The sequence below is a fragment of the Narcine bancroftii genome, chromosome 11 (genome assembly GCF_036971445.1).
Source record: "Narcine bancroftii isolate sNarBan1 chromosome 11, sNarBan1.hap1, whole genome shotgun sequence".
In the NCBI taxonomy this organism is placed as follows: domain Eukaryota; kingdom Metazoa; phylum Chordata; class Chondrichthyes; order Torpediniformes; family Narcinidae; genus Narcine; species Narcine bancroftii.
Window position 1 is genome coordinate 62946512 of NC_091479.1, and position 19237 is coordinate 62965748.

The 19237-nt window shown below is 44.1% G+C and overlaps 1 protein-coding gene across 2 annotated transcripts in view; it reads right to left on the bottom strand.

The window, feature by feature from the left end:
* The window catches only part of tmtc1 (transmembrane O-mannosyltransferase targeting cadherins 1), a 164220-nt gene that overhangs the window by 130231 nt on the left and 14752 nt on the right, over positions 1-19237 (bottom strand). Inside the window, exons 2-4 of one of the 2 annotated variants that reach the window (XM_069903126.1) lie at positions 17432-17609; positions 12875-12963; positions 11263-11439 (exon numbers count right to left, since the gene is read on the bottom strand). In XM_069903126.1, the coding sequence (XP_069759227.1) occupies positions 11263-11439; positions 12875-12963; positions 17432-17609 (444 nt within the window). The remainder of the gene's footprint in view (positions 1-11262; positions 11440-12874; positions 12964-17431; positions 17610-19237) is intronic. The other variant, XM_069903127.1, reaches the window with a different exon arrangement.

The window sequence follows — 19237 nt, forward strand, 5'->3', positions numbered from 1 at the left end:
GTGAATTTTGTCCTGGGACTCCAGTTTCCTCCCACCGTTCAAACCGTACAGGGGTGTAGGTTGATGGGATGTATATTGGACTGACAAAATGGCCTGTTACTGTGCTGTACATCTAATTTGTTTTTTTAAATGTTGAGGTTCCCCTTGTTGTATTAACCAAGGACTGCTCCAACACCACAAAGGAATTCACAATTGCAAATGTTCTTGCATAACCAAGAATATTCATTAGCTATCTTTGTATTTTTTTTGTCTCTTTTTAATTCAATTTAAGTTTTCTATTGTAGTCTTTGTATGAAGTACCTGTTCAGCTGCAGCAAGGAAGATTTTGGTGCATACATATACAGGCCCATAAACTCGTTATCGTTAATAAACCACAGATTATTTGGCCATTACCGAAGTGTTGCTTCTGGGATTTAACTGTGCAGAAATGGTGCCTCCTCGATTATAACATGACTACACATCAGAAGTGCGAGAATAGTGTAAAAGAAAGAATTGAAATGCAAGCTGCTTATTTTTAATTGCTCGAAAGCAATTTTGTGGGTTAAATTATTCAACAGCAAATCAATGTCTGGTCACTTCACTACAGGAAAGATAAAGAAGACTGAAAGAGTGCAAAAGAGGTTTACAAATGTGTTGCTGGGAATTGAACAGAGTTACAGGGACAGGTTAAAACAGATTAAGGACTTCATTCGCTGTTATGTTGGTAAATGAGGAGGGATTTGATTAAGGTATACAGAGTTATGAAGGTTATTGAAAGGGTAAATGCAGGCAGGCTTTTTACCCACTGAAGTGATACAAGAACTGGAAGATGTAGTTTAAGAGTGAAAGACATGTTTAAAAGGAACATTCAGGGGGGCTTCTTCATGCAGAATGGTGAGAAAGTGGAACGAGCGGTCAGCTGAAGTGGTGAATGTGGGCTCAGTTTCAACATTTGAGGACATGTGCAGAGATGGGAGGGTAGAGCAGGCCATGGTCCAGGTGCCAGTCAATAGGACAAGGCAGAATAAGAGGTGAACATGGTGAAGAAGAGCCAAAGAGCCTGTTTCTGTGCTGCAGTATTGTATGGTTCGCATGAGAGGGAAGTAAAACTGGTGAGAGGTAAGGGAGCACTAGTTTGCCTGGACAAGAGGGAGATCACACTCACACCCAGCCACCAGAAAGGGACTTCTTGAAGGAAAGCCTTGAGCCAGAATAATTATTGCAAGGTGAAAGCAAACAAGAGAATGTGAGAAGGTTTGATAAAACTTCATGAATTATATATTGCATTTAAAAATTCAATCTTTGCATTCAATTTTAATGAAAAAAAATTTCTGTGAGCTGTAGCCTTTTCAAAATATGATTTCTCAGGAATTGACAGACACACACAAAGCCCAAAAATATTCCATTTTAAGCACAGAATTCTTCAACTGCAATGTGTGATGGAGAGGTAAATCAATACACGTTTGTTTGAGTGGTGATCTCCCACAGAGATGCCAGGTCCATTAGGCATCTCGTCATGGAGCAAAGTGATGAGGTTTGGCTTTCCACTTGTACCAGCAGGTTCCTCAGATAATCCAGGGCTTCTTTTAGGCCCCAGGACCAAACACCAGCTTCGGATGGGAACTGCTAGACAAAGAAAGCAGTATCCAACCCTTGGGTAACTTGGGATTTTGCATCACAAGAGGTTCAACCTCTTGCAGGAGATGGTTTGCACATTCACTAACATGGATGCTATCATTGTCGTCGACTGGAAAGAAAAAAGTGGTGCTGCTCCACACATGAGACAGCATCCACAGAGAGTTAAACTTTTAAGTTGGTGGCCCTTCCTCATGACTCTACCTGCAGATGCTGCCTGCCCATTTTACATAGAGTGGTTGATATGTGGAACACGCAGCTAGGGGAGATAAGGGAATGATACATTTATGCAGGAGCATTAATTGGCAAGGCTAGAAGGATACAGACCCAATGCAGACAAAAGGGATGAGAGCAGATGGGGAAAAGGATCATCATGGACATGGTTGGCTAATCAATGTTTCTAAGCTGTACAACTCCTTGACAATGACCCTTTCATCTGCTTTATTCATTTTTGTTGACTTAATCATATCAGACTGGTCATTCTCTTCTCTGAAGAATGCTTCACTGAAGCCCCAGTTTAGTCCACATCTGTTTGTGGGCAATTTATGGTTGAATGCTTCAGCTAAGTACCAGAACCTCAGGCGCTCCCTCCACAGAACACTACAGCACAGAAGCAGGCCCTTTTGGCCCTTCTAGTCTGTGCCAATCTATTTTCTCTAGTCCCATTGACCTGCTCCTAGTACATAGCCCTCCCATTCATGTACCTGACCAAATTCTTCTTAACTGAGCCCACATTCACCCCTTCTGCTGGCAGCTCATTCCACACCCCCACCACACCATGAGGAACGTCTGCCTCATTCAAATGAAAACAAACTATTTTGGATAGGTACATGGATGGGAGGGGCATGGAGGGCTATGAACTGGGCACAGAGGAACAGGGCGAAGCAGAAGAATAATTCCTCAACTGTCTATTTGGGCCGAAGAACCTTTTTCTGTGCTGGAAGGTTCAAAGATTATGGAACCCAGTCTTCTGACTCAATCTGAGCGGGTAGCCAGAAGCAAGGAGCTTGAGATTGAATGATATAATTGGAGACAATTATATAATTAGACACTTGCAAGTATCAGGAGACAGCCCTGGAAACTTTCATGAGAGCCTGAGAGAAGAGGCAAGGGGAGAAGGAGCTCAGCATTTTTAAAAAACCTGATCCAAGTCCACAAATAGCATGATGGCGTTCATGAACGAGGGTTTGAATTGTTACGTGACCAATGCTGCAAATCTGCAAGACCAGATGTGTCTGCCGTGCTCAGAACCTAAGTTTGAGTGGCTTCATGAGAGGAGACTCAATCAGGTCCTGGGTGTGCGTTCAAAAACTTTGAGCTCTTCTGTTAGAAGCTCTCTGGGCTCATTGCCAACTCTCACTGAAAGAATCAGCAACAAGCACAACACTGGCTCCAGAATTTGACCTTTCTCCACTCCCCACGCAGTGAAATAATCTCTGGCATTTCCTCCACATTCCTGGCAACATGTTCGCAGCAAGGCAAAGACAACAGGAGCTCCCAAATAAGGCAATTAGTATCATTGAGCCAAGTTTTTAGATTTTAATATACATTGAACACTTGGGATCAATGTACAAAAAGCCCAGTCGTTATGCAAATATGAAGCATGCAAATAATAGAATGATTTTGAGGTCAACAATCAGTCATCAGGTGGGTTCTCTGGCCAATCAACCCACTCCCCTGTTCTTTCCCAGAGCCATGCAATTCACCCTTCAATGTCACCCATGCATCCACTTCACCTTGAAAGGCAATGGATTTCCAGTTTCATCTTACTGCATTAAAAAAATACTGTTACATAGGATCCCCGGTCAGACCCCACTTGGAGTACCGTGCACAGTTCTGGTCACCTCATTACCGGAAAGATGTGGAAGCCATAGAAAGGGTGCGGAGGATATTTACAAGGATGAGGGGGTATGCCTAATGAAAACAGGTTAAGGGAACTCGGCCTTTTCTCCTTGGAGTGCCAGAAGGTAAGAGGTGACCTGATAGAGGTGCTTAAGAGGCCTTGATCGTGTGGATAGTTAGAGGCTTTTCCCCAGGTCTGAAATGGTTGCCACAAGAGGACACAGATTTAAGGTGCTGGGGAGTAGGTATAGAGGAGATATCAGGGGTACATTTTTTGCACAGAGAGTGGTGCGTGCATGGAATGGGCATCCGCCAGCAGTAGTGGAGGTGGATGTTAGGGCCCTTTAAGAGACTTTTGGATGGATTAGGTTAGAAAAAATAGAGGGTTATGGGAGAGCCTCGTAATTTCTAAGATAGGGACATGTTCCCACAACTTTGTGGGCCAAAGGACCTGTTTAGAGCTGTAAGTTTTCTATCTCTGTTTCTATGAGCACGAATGCATGAAATAAAGCTAGCTGCAGAGGCCATTTGGCCCCTCGTGCCTGCTTCCCCACATTAAGGCTGAGCTCAAGTGCAATTTTCCTGCATCAGCCCTTTAATATCTTCAGATCTATCAATCCCTGACTTCAATGTACAGAAGGATTAAGCCCTTTAGTGCATGGAATTTCAAAGATGAATTCTGGGTGGAAAAACTTCTTTCCATCTCAGCCGTGAATGACCAAAACCTTTTTGTTGTCACTTTGGTTCTCAACACCCCGATATTATTGAAAATAGAAATCTACAGCACAGTGCAGGCCCTTCGGCCCACAGTGTTGTGCTGACCTAATAACCTACTCTAATAACTGCTTAGAATTTCCCTGCTGCATAACCCTCCATTTTGCTCAGTTCCATGAACCCATCTAATAATCTCTTAAAAGATCCCATTGTGCCTGCCTCCACCACCATTCCCAGCAGCGCATTTCCATGATCCCACCATTCTCTATGAAAAACTTAACCATTCCATCCCCCCTTCACTAACCCCCAAGCACCTTAAAACTATGCACACTTGAGTTAGCCATCCCAACCCTGGGAAGAAGCCTCTGGCCATCCACATGATTATATACCTCTTACCAGGTTTCCCCTCATCTTTCGTTGTTTCAGGGAGAAAATACCAAGTTCAGTCAACTTATCCTCAGAAGACATGCTCTTCAATCCAGGCAGCACCCTTGTTAATCTCTGCACTTTCTCTAGAGCAACCTGTCATGAGGAGACTAGGACTGAACACAATATTCCAAGTGGGGTCTACCCAAGGTCCTGTATAGTTCTTGAACTTGATCCCATGGTAAATGAAGGCAAATACATCACACGGCTTCTTAACAAAATGATCAACCTGTGCAGCAACTCTGAGTGTCCCATGAACACGGACCTCAAGTTCTCTCAGTTCGTCCACACTGCTCAGAGACCTCCCATTAACACGATATTCAACCTTCAAATCTGACTTACTGAAATAAACCACTTCATGGATCTGCCTCTTCTCAGCCCAATCTACATAACCATATAACCGTTTACAGCACGGAAACAGCCCATGTCGGCCCTTCAAGTCCATACCGGTTCACATGAACAAATCCACTAACTCCTCCGCAAACTCTTGAGGAAGTAGAGGCTTTCTTCATGATGCCATTGTCTTGATGTCCCCTTGAAATTCAGTTACTCCAAAGATTGCAGAATCCAACACTGTAAAACTTCTTAATTTCTTGACCTTCATCAATGTTCCTCTGGAACCTGCGACAACCCTCCAAACCATCCACAACACATTTGCAAACATACTAACCCACCCTTTCACTTCCTCATCCAGGTCCTTTATAAAAATCATTCTAGAGGAGGGGTCCCTGCAGAACATCATTGGTCATTGGTCTCCATGTAGAATTCAAACCATCCACAACCACCCTCTGCTTTCTGTGGGCAAGCTAATTCTGTCTCCACACAGCAAGGCCTCCTTGGATTCTCCTTATTTTCTGAATGAAAACTCACATCAAGTCTGCCAAACCCCTTACAAACTTTATGCGTTTCGCTGCCTTCACCTCTAACTCTTTTGGCAATTACCCAGAACTCATGTCTTCATCATCAATCTCTCTTCCATTCAGCAGAAGCAGGTCTTCTTTATTTATACATTTTCAACTCCCAACAAATCGCTTCACTTTCTCTGCTTTGAGAAGAACATCAGAGCATTTCCATTCTCAATCTGGTAAAATTCTTCTTCAACTGAGGTGTGTAGGTGATGGGCAGGTAGGGGAGGGTGATGTCCAGGTAATGAGGAGGGAAGAGGAATGGAAAAAGTGGATGAAGGGAAGGAGAAAAATCAGCAGATAGGTGAAGCTGGGTCAGGAACAAGGGGGATGCAGGTTACTTTAAACATTCAACACTGATAACATTAGGTTCTGGAGCAGAAAAGGAGGTTTGATTTGGAACGTGCTGGCATTGGAGAAGGTCAAGCACAAACAGATTGGCGAGGGAATGAGAAAGGGTTGAAATGGCTTGCAACCTGAAGCTCGTGCTGGCTGTCGTGAGCAAAGCATTGGCACCCTGCAAAGCAGTCACCTCATCCCTGTTTGGTATCACCGATGCACTGAATGCAGTCAGCCAAATTGGACGATCTCTGCCCCACCTGGATGATGTGAGAGAGGAGCTGCAAGGACAAGAGTGATGCATTTCTAATGTCTGCAACCTCGTGTCTCTACTACAGAGCTCCATGCAGTCTTCAAAAAGAGAAAGACTGCGCTAATTTGTTCGAACATTCACGTTCATTTCAACTTATCACATAATTCTTTGAAGATTGCAATGTACATCTGATGTATTATCAAGCAGGAAACATGATTGAAGTTTGCTACTATTCATGATTACTCAGTGCTTTCTGTCCTTTAAAAAAACTTCACACCCTCATGAACCTTTTACTCTCATGGCTTCAATTAAATGAAAGTACATCATGTGACACTTGGTCATACATCTGCTTGACATCTTTGCTGACTTCCTTTTATTATTCAGAGACATCTAAATTACTTAGAGACCACAGAGACAGACCTTTACTCCTTCATTCTGAGATCAGATATTTTCAATGTCACTTACTCTGCCTGTGGCATTCCCAGTTGAACTGTTGATCTCTCACTGGCCTTCTGACAGTGTTCCAGGGCTGGGAATTATGAACAAAACTCCAGCAACTTGCCAAAATCTATGCTGGAGAATCCTCCCAAAGCAGCAGTAACGCAATACACTTGGTGCAGTGTCGGCCAGAGAGGAACTCTAAACAGTCAAACGGAGTGAGCCAAGGACCCTGGAAGCAGGGAAACTAAACAACTCTTGTTTTTTGCCATATGCTTGAAGGAATGAGGCAGACACTTTGTGAGACTGCTCTTGCAATCAACGTTTTGTGACCCGGAGTAACTTGTGGCCAGTGTTTGGTCGGACTCAGGGCCAAATCAAAGGAATGCACTCAGGCTGGCACAAGGATGATATAGCAATTCAGCCTTGTCACCTTGGGTCAGAGCCAATGAAATGAGACGCAGTTTAGCCAGGTGACCCTCGGACCAACGAGACCACAACAGGTGAGCTGATCAGGAGAAGTATAAAAATGGAGAATTTGGGCGAAGGAGCAGCTAAAACTCTGGAGACCAACCAGCGTGGAAATGACTTACCCAGTGTAGGAAACGTGAAGATTTCGTCAGGTCAGTATTAAGTGCCTGGGACCTGAGGACTCCTGTTCCCGGGGGTTACCTTTTCCTTTGATTGTTTTGGAGAGAGTCAGAGTCACTTGGTGGGTGTATGAACAGATAATGTGTTTGGTTTTTTGCATGCTTGCTTTTGTTGTTATCTGTATCAATAAAGGTATTTGTTAGATTAACAGATTCTCTTTGTGCAGAACCAATCATTAATGTTGAGGATGGCAAAGCAACAGCAGCTCATTTGGCCAGAGAGGACCCAATGTACGCGGTATGTAATCTGCAAACCATGAATTTAGTGAATTTTTTAAAATTTTGTTCCTTTTTACAATTTGTTTTTTTTTTAAATCTGACAGATATTTTTAAATTGAAAGTTGTTGGCAGCTTTTACTCACGGTTAGCCAGCTTTACCAGCTGTGGCTCAGTGGCTCTTCCCAACCCACGTGACACCATCTACCTGGGGTTTCTGCACAGTGATCAATCTGAACTTGGCTCAAAAAGGACCCTGGGGGAAAAGTGCCAACTCAGCACACAAGTTAATGATGTATTTACAGACAGGGGCCTCGCCACTGGTTAGAAATTGTGGAGTTTTCATTTCATCTGTGGCCTAGTCTGCCCTGATGGTACCAAGTTGAATTTCTGCCCACCTCGCTTTACCCAACCCCAATAGAATAGGGCCAAGTATCTGTGCTGTATCATGTAACAGATCTGCACTTAACTTAGTCATAATACAATTTGAAAATGAACTGAGCTTCAGTGCTGAGACCCCAAGGCAAAACCAATGCATAAGCACCTGGGGTTGCGCACAATTGAGGGAGCCTGCAGGAACTGCTAGGTTTGAAAAGTATGGCTTTTAGACTGCAGGCATGTAATGACACAATCAAGGAATTCTGCTTGATTTTCAGACCCGGGCAGTCTGAAAAGGAACTTACAGGAAATTTGAGTCCATTCCTGCGTCGCGATTTATCCTGCAAGACCCCCTACAACTTTTTTGGAGGTAGCCTCCAGTGTAGATCGCACAAGGAACAAAAATAAAAATAAAAAAATCGGTTATTCACTCCACTGCACGTCCAACCCCCGGGACTGTTGCACTCAGGTACTTGCATTTTAAAAGGCACCCAGTGGGAACGACCACACGGGGAGTAATTAGGTAAATTTTTTCCGCGATTTTCTCAAAATTGCCCTAAAAACCATAATTGCCTCGTGTGTACACATTACAATCAGGGGAATTGCTCATGCCTTCTGAGAGCCTTCAGCTACACAGTAAGGTAACAAGTTTAGCTCTGTTTCCAGAACCTGGACAAGTCTGTCAGTCTGGAATGAGCTCTCATTTGATGGGGGGGACGACCACCGTTTATCAAGCAATTCAGTGTTCTATGGTCTTTGCATGGTTTAATACTCCACCACATAGTTTGGATGCCCAGATGGGCTTAATTCACCTCATGTGGGAAACATGTTTAGTATCAGCAACACCTGCTCAGCCTAGTGACAGCAGGCTAGTGGTGAAACCATATGTGGAGATGCTGCTTCGGTACGATTCTCCTCATTCAAGCAGTTCAGAGGTTTAATGGAATGAATGAGTTATGGCATGATGAAAGGGTTGACAGGCTTGGCTTGCATCAACTGGAGTTTAAAGTGGATTTGATTGCAACATTGAAGGTCCTGAGCAGAGTGTATGTGAAGAGGATCACAGAATAATAGAAAATAGGTACAAGGCGGCCATTCCAGCCCTTCAAGCCTACATCATCACTCAATACGATCAATGGCAGATCATGAAACCTCAGAATCCCCTTCCCGCTTTCTCTCCATACCTCGATACCTTTAGCCACAAGGGCCACATCCACCTCCCTTTTGAATATGCCTGATGAACTAGTCTCATCAACTTCCTGTGGCAAGGAGTTCCACGGTTCACAACTCTCTGGGTGATGGAGTTTCTCCTCATCTCAGTCCTAAATGGCTTCCCCCTTCTCCTTAGAATGTGACCCACTTGTCGTGGACTTCCCCAACATGTGGAACGTACTTCCTGCATCTAACCTTTCTAGTCAACACTGGTCTACCCTAGTCCAGACAGTGTTTATTCTTGTGGGAGAATCTACGACGAGAAGCCACTCTTTAAAAATAAGAGGTCGTCTGCTTATCTGGCAGATTTGAAACTCCTCTATGAAGGGTGGTGGAAGCAGTGTCCTTGAACATTTTCATGGAAGGAGTAGATAGTTCAAGGGGGTGGCTGATACGAGCCAGAAGCTCAATGAATGGCAGGGCAGGGTCGAGAGGTCAGGACACCTGGTCCTAGTCCTAGTTCACATGGTGTCCATAGGCTGTAAATTTCCCAATCCTTAGAAAGTTGTGGGACTCAATACCCATCAACGTGATGAGCTGTGCTTGTCGAAGAGGAGATGTGCTGGTCACAGTAGCACTGATATTAAGGTCTGAATAATGCCTATATTTACTCTTGCACTCATCATGCACTAACTCTTGTGCTTGCTGCTAGCTCTATCAGAGGTAGTTGGCCCCTAAGCATGTCATTCTGGTGAAATAGGATACCAATCCAAGGTGGACAGTGAGGGAACTGGGTTCTCGATCTTTTATTTTTTCACCTCAAGTCTCTGTAATGCACTTAACCATGCAGTTTTCAAATTAGTTCATTGACTGTAATACATTTGGAATGTTTTGAGCTGAAGAAACATGGGCTTTAATGCAAGTTGCAAACAATTATAAAGGACTCTCTCAATGAGCTGGAATTTTCCTCAAGGATTTCCCCGATCAGCCATCATTACTTTGCCAATGACATACATGTCAATGTGTGCGAGTCAATCGATTAAAATCCTGATGGATTTTGGACTTCTCTTTGATTGAGATTTCTACTTGTTGCATCCAGAAAAAAGTTACCTTCTCGTGAGTGTGGCATATTTAGCAAATGGTACAAGTTTATTCAAATTGCATTGAATCGTCATGAACAAAAATTTCCTGTTCGATAAATCAATCCTGACTTCAGTTTCATGGAATATACAGAAAAATGTATCGACTTAACTGCAATGCCTGGAAAATGACCAAACGGAGGGATCTGGGATTCTGATCATCCCTCTGTAACTGGATCCCTGACTTCCTTATCAGCAATCCTCAACATCTCCTCCTTGCTGATCACAATGTGGGCATCCCAAGGTTTCGTGCTCTATTCCCTCGGCACTCATGCCTACATAGCCACATTTGGTTCCATCACTTTACTGATGATTGTTGGCCGAATAACTGGAAGCAATGAGTCAGAAAGCAAGATAGACGTCAAGAACCTGGTAGGGTGATGCCAGAACAACAATCTCGCTCTTAACATCACCAACAATTAGGAAGGAGCAGCCATGTGGCCTCGCACCAGTCCCATTCATGGGACAGAGGTGGAGAGGGTCAGAACCTTTAAGTTCTTTGGAGTCCATATTTCAGAGCACCTCTCCTGAACCCAGCACATTGAAGCAACTATGAAGAAGACGCAGCCCAAAGCCTTTGCTTCCGAAGAATTCTGAGTAGATTTGGCATGACTCTATCAAAGTTCTACTGGTGCACTATGGAAAGTATACTGACTAGTTGCATCACAGCCTGGGAAAGTCATAAACATAGCCAGATCCATCATCACAGGCTCCAACCTCACATCCGTTGCAGAAATATAAAGTACTGCCTCAAGAAGACAGCCAACATCACCCTGGTCACAACTTCTTCTCACTGCTATCTTCGGGTAGAAGGTACAGAAGCGTGAAGATCACCACTTCTAGGTTCAAGTACAACCTCTTTCCGATGGCTATCAAACTCTCGAACTTCTTGATACATAAATCATGGAGTGTTCTGACACCACAAAAGTGTAACGCCACATTTTTTTCTTGCACGGCGGCAACTGTGAATAGTTATTATCCATGTTTTGTATTTATTTTTAATTTAATGTATCCTGCTATGGTTTTTTTTCATGAAGTACCTGTTCAGCTGCAGCAAGTTGGAATTTGAGTGCACATGTCCATCGTAAAATGTGTATGACAAGAAACTAGTTATCTACCAACTATATTTTATATAACGATATACTTTGTTAAAGAAGTGTCTGCCATGGCATAGGCAGAAATTTAGTTCAACTTACGCCAGAAGTCTTTTGGAGCACAGAATAAGGAGATCGTAGACAAGGCACACACCAAAAATAGTGATTCCCGTCTCTTTGACCAACATGGCACAGGTCCCGAGGAACAAACTTAGCAACAGGTAAACCGGTGATCTGGTGGGCGGAAAGTCTTTCCCAACGTAACTACAATTCACACTCCTGCAGAGAAGAAAAGAATCTTCAAACATCCAGTGCACTGGTTCAGGTTATTTACAGCCACTTTAATTAATGAAATTGCACTAATATTTAAAAACAAATATAAATCCTATAGTTCCCAGTACACAAGATTCATACTATTAGACAAGTTGTTCCTTTTTTCCCCCAAAACTTGCTTTTAATTTTTTTTTTTTTAACATTATTTTTAATTCAGAGATACAACTTATTAATGGCCCTTCTGGCTCACTAGCCCTAAATGCCAAATACACCCATGTGACCAATTAACCGACTAATCCCATATGTCTTTGGAATGTGGGAGGAAACCAGGGCACCTCACGGACAACATCAGATCCACACCTGGGTCACTGGCATTGTACTAACCACTATACGCTAACCGTGTCACCTTCTTTATATTCTGCAATTTACTTTCCACATTTTATTTAGTCTGCTTCTTATTCTCAACCCTAATGTTCAATGAATGCTTTTCTTTGAGACGGAGACACACACAATTTTTCACTGCCAAGTTACAAGCCCTTGACTCTTAAGTAGAATCAAATCACCCATTCTCGCTAAAGGACAAACTTACTTTCACGACTAACACTAAAAGAAATGAGAGTCTCAAAGCTTTGACTCTACTTTAAACATTCTCTTCACCACTTTTCTTCTGATTTTACTGCTGCTGTTCTCTCCCTACAAGTTGGCTTGATGTTTCCAGCCACATATTTATCTTTGAGTGAAGAGCTTCTAATTGAAACATGGTTGGAATTTTGCATTGCTGAGGACCATGGAGAGAATCAGAGCTTTGAAGTGGATGTGGCAATCCAATACAGCTCTCTCCACTTGGTCGAGTAATGGAACCAGCATATTCTCTGACAGTGAGTCTATTTGTTTCTCACATACGTGAAACAATAGATTGAGGATTGTACTTTGTCAATTTTTCCATGTCAACATTGATGAATAATACATGCCACATAAGTCCATTAAACAAGATATCCCTGAACAGCATGCCCTTCCAATCGTCAGCGGCAGTCAGACTTGAATTTCTTGGTTTGGGAGTTAAAAACTGGCCTCTTGCCACTAAATCTTTCCATTGGGTCACTGGCTAGAATAGCAGACAAGGTGTGCACTGAACTAGCAACTGACTGCCAACTAAAAACGCTTCCAACAAGAGGGAACGCCACTTGGAAATATTTGACTGAGCTCTCAAAAAGATCAGTGGCTCAACGTACGCGGAGTGAGCAAGTTCGACACCACGATGGGAGTTCAAAATCAACTTTTAGAATATAGAAATTCATACCGAATATATCACTTTCAATCAAAAAAGGCGTTTTCAATTCAGGACAATGAGCAAATGTAAAAGTAGCGTACAAGAGAAAAAGTCATTTTACCACACTGTTGTGCAAGCGGTCTGTTGATGAAGGGATGTAGTCATACACACCTAAGATAGGAGAGGAAGGCCAGGAGGAAGAGCACACAAGCCAACACATCAGCTCGCCCCACGATTCCTGTCACCTGGCGAAACAGCAACTGCAGACATGAGAAGCGTGCGCACCATTAACTAAAAATACCAGCAAGAGAAGGAACAGTTTCTTTACCCACTGCACGCAAAGCCTCTTCGCTCAATGACCTGGCAGAGTCGGCAAGGTTGCCTGAGGATAAGCTCCCTCACACCAGCAGTCCCATCCTGTGTAAACACCTTCACAACAGGATCAGAAATACGGCTGTACTATGGGAAGTAGACCAAGACATTGGAGCAGAAACAGGCCATTCAGCCCTGCTCTTCGATCATGAGGAGATCCGACCCACTGCCCAGCCTCCTCCCCAAAGCCTTTGATGCCCTGTTAATGAAGAACCTATCTCCCTTAAACTACCCTTAGACGAGGGTGGGGCGGGGAGATTCAAGAGCCTGATAACTGTTGGAAAGAACCAGTTCTTAAACCTAGAGGTTCCACATTTCCGTACCATCTGCCTGAAGGTAGCAGTAGGAAGAAAGCATGATGGGGGTGGAGGGGGGGTCTTTTTCTCATATTTAGGCAGCATCTCAGATCAGTGTTAATGATGGACTTGGCTGGGTCTGTCACTAAATCCAGGCTCTTGAACTCTCCCATACTACCCTAACCATAATCATCAACTAACCTGGATCCACGAAAAGATCTGTCTGCATTCTTGGCTCACACCTATTTTTGCTCTATGACCAAATGGGAATATTTATTAATATTTTTCTACCTTCAGAGGTACTGATAAGTGTGTCGTATATATCTGGGAAACTGCTGCAAGAAGATTTTTATTGCATCTGCACATTGTACTCATGTATACAAACATAAACTGACATTATGGATACATTCCCACCCATCGAATTCAGGACAATTCCTGCTCCCTGTGCAATTCTGTTTATTCTGTTGCCGCTCCGTTTATCCAGTCAAATACAAAAGTACAAGGAAGTTCCATATCAAAGTGTCCAGGGGAATAATTTGCAAGGATGTAGGTAAAGCTGCTGTTGTACTTCGATAATGTTAATATGTTTCAGCTCATTCATGAATCAAAATATCATAGCACAAACAGCTGTGGTGGGAAAAAAAACGTGATCAATTCCCATTTTGAATGAACTGATGAATGAATCTACAGCAGGAAAACATTTTCACCTGAAAGTGATCTCTGTAATTGGCCAGGTGCTGTATTTCCTGAGAACAATTCAGACATCAAAAATTGGGCGGCGCGGTTTGTGTAACGCTGTTACACAACCACCAATAAGGACACAGGGTTAGAATCCCACTCTGTCTGGAAGGAGTTTGCATGTTCTCTCGTTTCTGCATGGGTTTTAGGGGCAGCCTCGCGCTATGTGCCATGCTGTTAGAGATCGAGACCGGGGATTGAATCCCCACACTGTCTGTAGAGAGTTTGCACATCCTTCCCATTTCTGTGAGGGGTATCCACGAGGAGTCTGGTTTCCTCTCAAGGGTGTAAATTGGGCAGCATGGACTTGCGAGCCCTGCTGTATATCTACATTTAAATATTCAATCTATCATTTCAGAGGGGAAAGGAATAGCATTAACTGATTGTAAAGGATACCTTTCTGCTCTTTGTCTGGGATATATGTCTTAAGGGAACCAGCTGTTGCCTGCTTATCCCAGGTTGACTTTGACTTTGCAGGATCACATTTCAGGCCACCCTGAAGTTTGGACCCTCACTGATTCCACCTGCAAGTAAACTTGGGCTGTAATGCAGGTGGCAAGGATTGGGCAAGAAAGAAGGTGGAAATTTGGACAAAGAACAGATGGCGGGACATCCTGAGCCTTTTGGAAGTAAAACACGAAAGTCTACAGAACCATGGCTGATGTAAAAACACCATACTGGAGAAACTCAGCAAGTCAAACAGTAATTTATAGAGCCAATTTATAAACCAATGTTTCAAATTTGAGCCCTTCTTCAAGGTATAGAAAAATGTGTATGGGGGGAGGGGTTGGAGCACAGGTGGAGAAGGGAGGGAGGGCACAGCAGCAAGCAAGGGGAAGGAGGGATGGCTCAGTGAATAGAGGGAAGGAGGTGGAGAGCTGGAGGAAAGAAGAGAAAGGGAAAGGAAGGGAGCGAGAATAGGGAGCAGGTTAGCAGAAAATGGAGCAGTCCATGTTAATGCCATCCAGGTGTAAAGTGCCCAAACTCAAGTGTTGTTCCTCCAAATTACGGCAGGTCTTGGTGGGATAGTACATGAGGCTCTGGACAAGCATGTGAGAATGGGAGTGGGGCACAGAAATTAAATGGTTGGCCACCAGGAGGTCCTGGTCACTGATGCAAACAGAGTGATGGTGCTCAGCGAAGCGATCTCCCAGTCTGCACCCAATCACTCCAATGTAGGCCAGAAAGGGAGTGCCGGATGCAGTAGATCACTACCACGGATTTGCAAGTGAAGGGTTGCTTCACCTAAAAGAACTGGAGGTGAGGGAAGTGGTGAGGGAGGAGGTGTAGGCACCTCCATGGCACTTCCTGCAGCCACAGAGGAAGGTCCTGGGTGGGGGGAGCGACTGGTGGGGAGGGATAAGTGGACGAGGAAGTCACAGAGGGAGCGGTCCCTACGGAAGGCAGAGAGGGGAAGATGTGTCTAGAAATGGGATACATAGGATAGGGCATTGGATATGGAGGCTGGTGGGGTAGTAGGTAAGGACAGGGAAAAATCCTGTGTTTGTTTCATCTGAGGGTAGAGAGGGGAGGCCAGATGAGTGGGAAATAGAGGAGATACAGCTAAGGGCTGAGTTGATGGTGGTGGAGGGGAAGTAATGTTTGAGGAAGAAGGAGGCATTTCAGATGCTCTGGACTGGAAGACCTCTTATTGGGAACAGATGTGACAGAGAAATTGTGAGAAGGGAATAGAATGTGTAGTCAAGGTAGTTGTGGGAGTCTGTGGGTTTATAATATGTCTGTGTAAAGCTAGTCTCCCAAGATGGAGATAGATCCAGGAAGTGGAGATTGTTGCCAGAGATAGACCAGGTGAGTTTGAGATCAGGGTGGAAGTCAGCAGCAAAATGAATGAGGTTGACGAGCTCATCACGGGTGCATGAGGAAGCCCTGATGTAGTCGTCAATGTAGCGGAGGAAGAGTTGAGGGGCCTTGACACAGATTGCTCCAAAAAGCCTACTGACAGGCTGGCAGAGCTGGAACCCTGAGCCGGACCTAAATCCTGTGACATTCTGAAATGTCACAGAATCAGACAGCAGGGAAACAAGTCTTTGAACCCAATGAATCTGTGCTGGTCATTACACACCCATCTACACTGAATTCACATTAATAAACCTGATGTCACGTACATTATGCATTGAAAATCTCACTTGCTGCATCCAACCAGGTACTTCACAAATGAAACAACAACACTATGCATTAAATAATATTAAAACTCTGATAAATACAATCAATATCTTCACAGTTTTCATGGAGCAAGAAAGAAAATTGGATTATAACAATGCAGACCGTCCTTTTTTGTGGGATCGGAGTATTTAATGATTTGTGTAATTAGGAAAGGTTCAAGAACCAGTTGGAACAAAACCTTTCTTCAACCTCAAGAACTTTCTTGAAACTTCTTTCCAAAGGTCGCAGCGAGAAGAGGTCAGAACCAGGGTGATAGGGATCCTTTGTTGGTTACCTACTTCTCACATGGAGTCCTGTGATGGGCTTTGATAACGCTAGCTACCTTCTACATTCCTGGGTACTCGAATTCCCAAAGCAGGCCATGATGTTGCTTTCTCCCTTCATTCCCCTTATCAACTCCAAGATTCCACCACTCGCTGCGTACCTGGGGCAATTCAGTGGCCAGTTCACCTGCCAGCCTTTTGGATGTGGGTGGAACCACAGGGGGAACTAGTTTGAAAGCTCCACACAGGCAGCTCCCGAGGTCAGAATTGAACCCAGATCACAGGAGCTGCAAGTCACAGCAGGATCACACACTGCTGTACCAGCTACTAGCTATTTTACCAGTGTTCTCATGTTGGCGAATATAACTGACTGGAACATCACCTCTCAAGGGTATGGTTCTACTTGCTGCAGTTTATTTCAGAAGTGATACCATTCTGAATTGTTATGTCAAAATTACAGAGGTAACAAACCGTTTTAATTTACCCTCCTATCAGCCCTCCATCTTCCCATCTCCATGACCCGGCAGGCTCCAAGGGATACTATGTGTCTAGACGAAAACATGCATTCCTCAATACCCAAAATGAAAACAGAAAATGCTGGAGGTACGCTCTTTCTTTTAAACTTTAGGCATACAGCACAGCAACAGGCCCGTGTGGCCCAATTACACACAAATGGCCTACAACCACCAGTGTGTTTCAAAGGGTGGGGAGGTGGGGGAAGGGAGGGGGGATGGGGGGAGAGAGAGGGAGCGAGGGGGGAGCTAGTCTGGGTTCACTTCTGGACTCTAACAGAGATAACTATAAACACATGGACATATAAAGTTAAATTGAGTGTGTGCATAAATCCTGCATCAGGACGTCAGTCTGCTACTCACAGCCTCAGTATGGACAGGGTGTACAGCAAAAAGGAGAGCTGCGAAGAACGCGATGCGCCGGTCTTGGAACACGACTTTGTCACATGTGTGGAGCAACAGCGATGTCACCACGCAGTGCAGGCCCACATTGACCACGTGGAAGTACAAAGGGGTCATGCCGCCCAGAAGGATGTTTAATCTGGAAGATAAGGCATGCAAAGAAAAGCAGCATTATTACACAAAATTACACTGAAGAGGTCAGAGTCAGGATGAATGTGGCCATTTGGCCCACTGTGTTTGTGCCACTTTCACGGAACAATCCCAAACCCCACATCTTTTTCCTGCAACCCATACTCCTCCCTTCCCTGTCAACTTGCTCCAGATACCATTACGCACAAGGGGCAATTTACAGCAGCCAGTTGACTGACCAGCTTATCTGTGGGGTCTGAGAGGAAGCCCACGTCTGGACTAGGGTGTCTCTCAGTAAACCTCAACCTCTCCATCCCATTGCAAGCCGCAGAATCCAACAGGTTGAAGAGACTGTGATTGGAAACTCATTGTCCCCAATTCTTCCTTCTACTGTACAGGTTATCAACCTTCTTTCATCCACAGAATGCCTTCAGCATTCCTTCAGTCGACACCCTGGTCCATAGATCTTTGCACCATTGATGCCTGGAATGGGAAATGTTGCCATTACACCTTGTGCTATCTCTGCTTGACATATTGGACAGGTCACATTCCAAGAATTTCACTGGGAGAAGGACTCTGCTGGACCATTTTCCTCATTCCTTCCTGCTAATCTCAACCATCCAGATATTATTGCCAACTCTGGCATTGAAATGGCTATGAAGAACCAGCAGGCCTCTCACTGGGCCTCCTCATGTTGCTACAACAAAAATCATTGTAATTATTGCCATCAAACCATTAAAATAATCAAGGTTCAAATGATGCTCAACTCAATCTTTTAGACGACAGGAGGGGAAGACTTAAATGATGGGTGTGGGTAGATTCTCCCTGCAAGCCTCACCTCAACATCCTCACCTCAAACACTCCAGTAACCAAAAATACAGGAGGAGGATGTGGCCCAACAATGTCCCTTGGCCAAAATTGAGTCGCCAATATTCAACTCCTCAGCACGCAAACTGGCTGCTTCCCACTGTCTGCTCGGAAGCATTCAGCGTCAAAAACATCCACGTCACCCTGCTGTGCCCTACATTTTTAAAAGTAGAGTTGCTCCCTGATGCAGAGTGACTTCTGAATTACTCATGTGGCCAGATGCTGGCACGAATCGGTCCCAAAAGAATTTAATTGCCTGACCTTTAATCTCTTTACCCTCTGAACTCTCCTATGTGTACCAGATGGTGCGCTACACATCAGAAGATCAAAGGAGTTACAGCACACCCTACAACACGAGGTAAAACAAAATTCATCTCATTCAGACAGCAGGAATTAAAATACTTCCTGCTCCCCTGTGTTACGTTGCTGTAAGAAGTAAATCAATGGGCCTTTAACTGAGAGATTCTTTCTTCATTTAATGAAGGGGTGGGGAGATGGGTGGGTGAGGGGAAACAATCGGCTAATTTTGTCTTTGCTTCGAGTTGAATTTTTTTTTTAAAAAGGTGGTATTTCAGTTCAACAAGATATTGCTGAAAACCTCTCGTCTTCTATTTAAGGAACAGTGCTAACACGCGGGGCAATTCGGAGGTTTTACAGGTTTGTTCGAATGCTGATGCATCTATACTCATCTAATCGTACTATTAACTGGGATGAATAGTTTATCTCTTGAGGAAAATTTGGAACGATTTGTATCTGCAGGGGTTTAGAAAA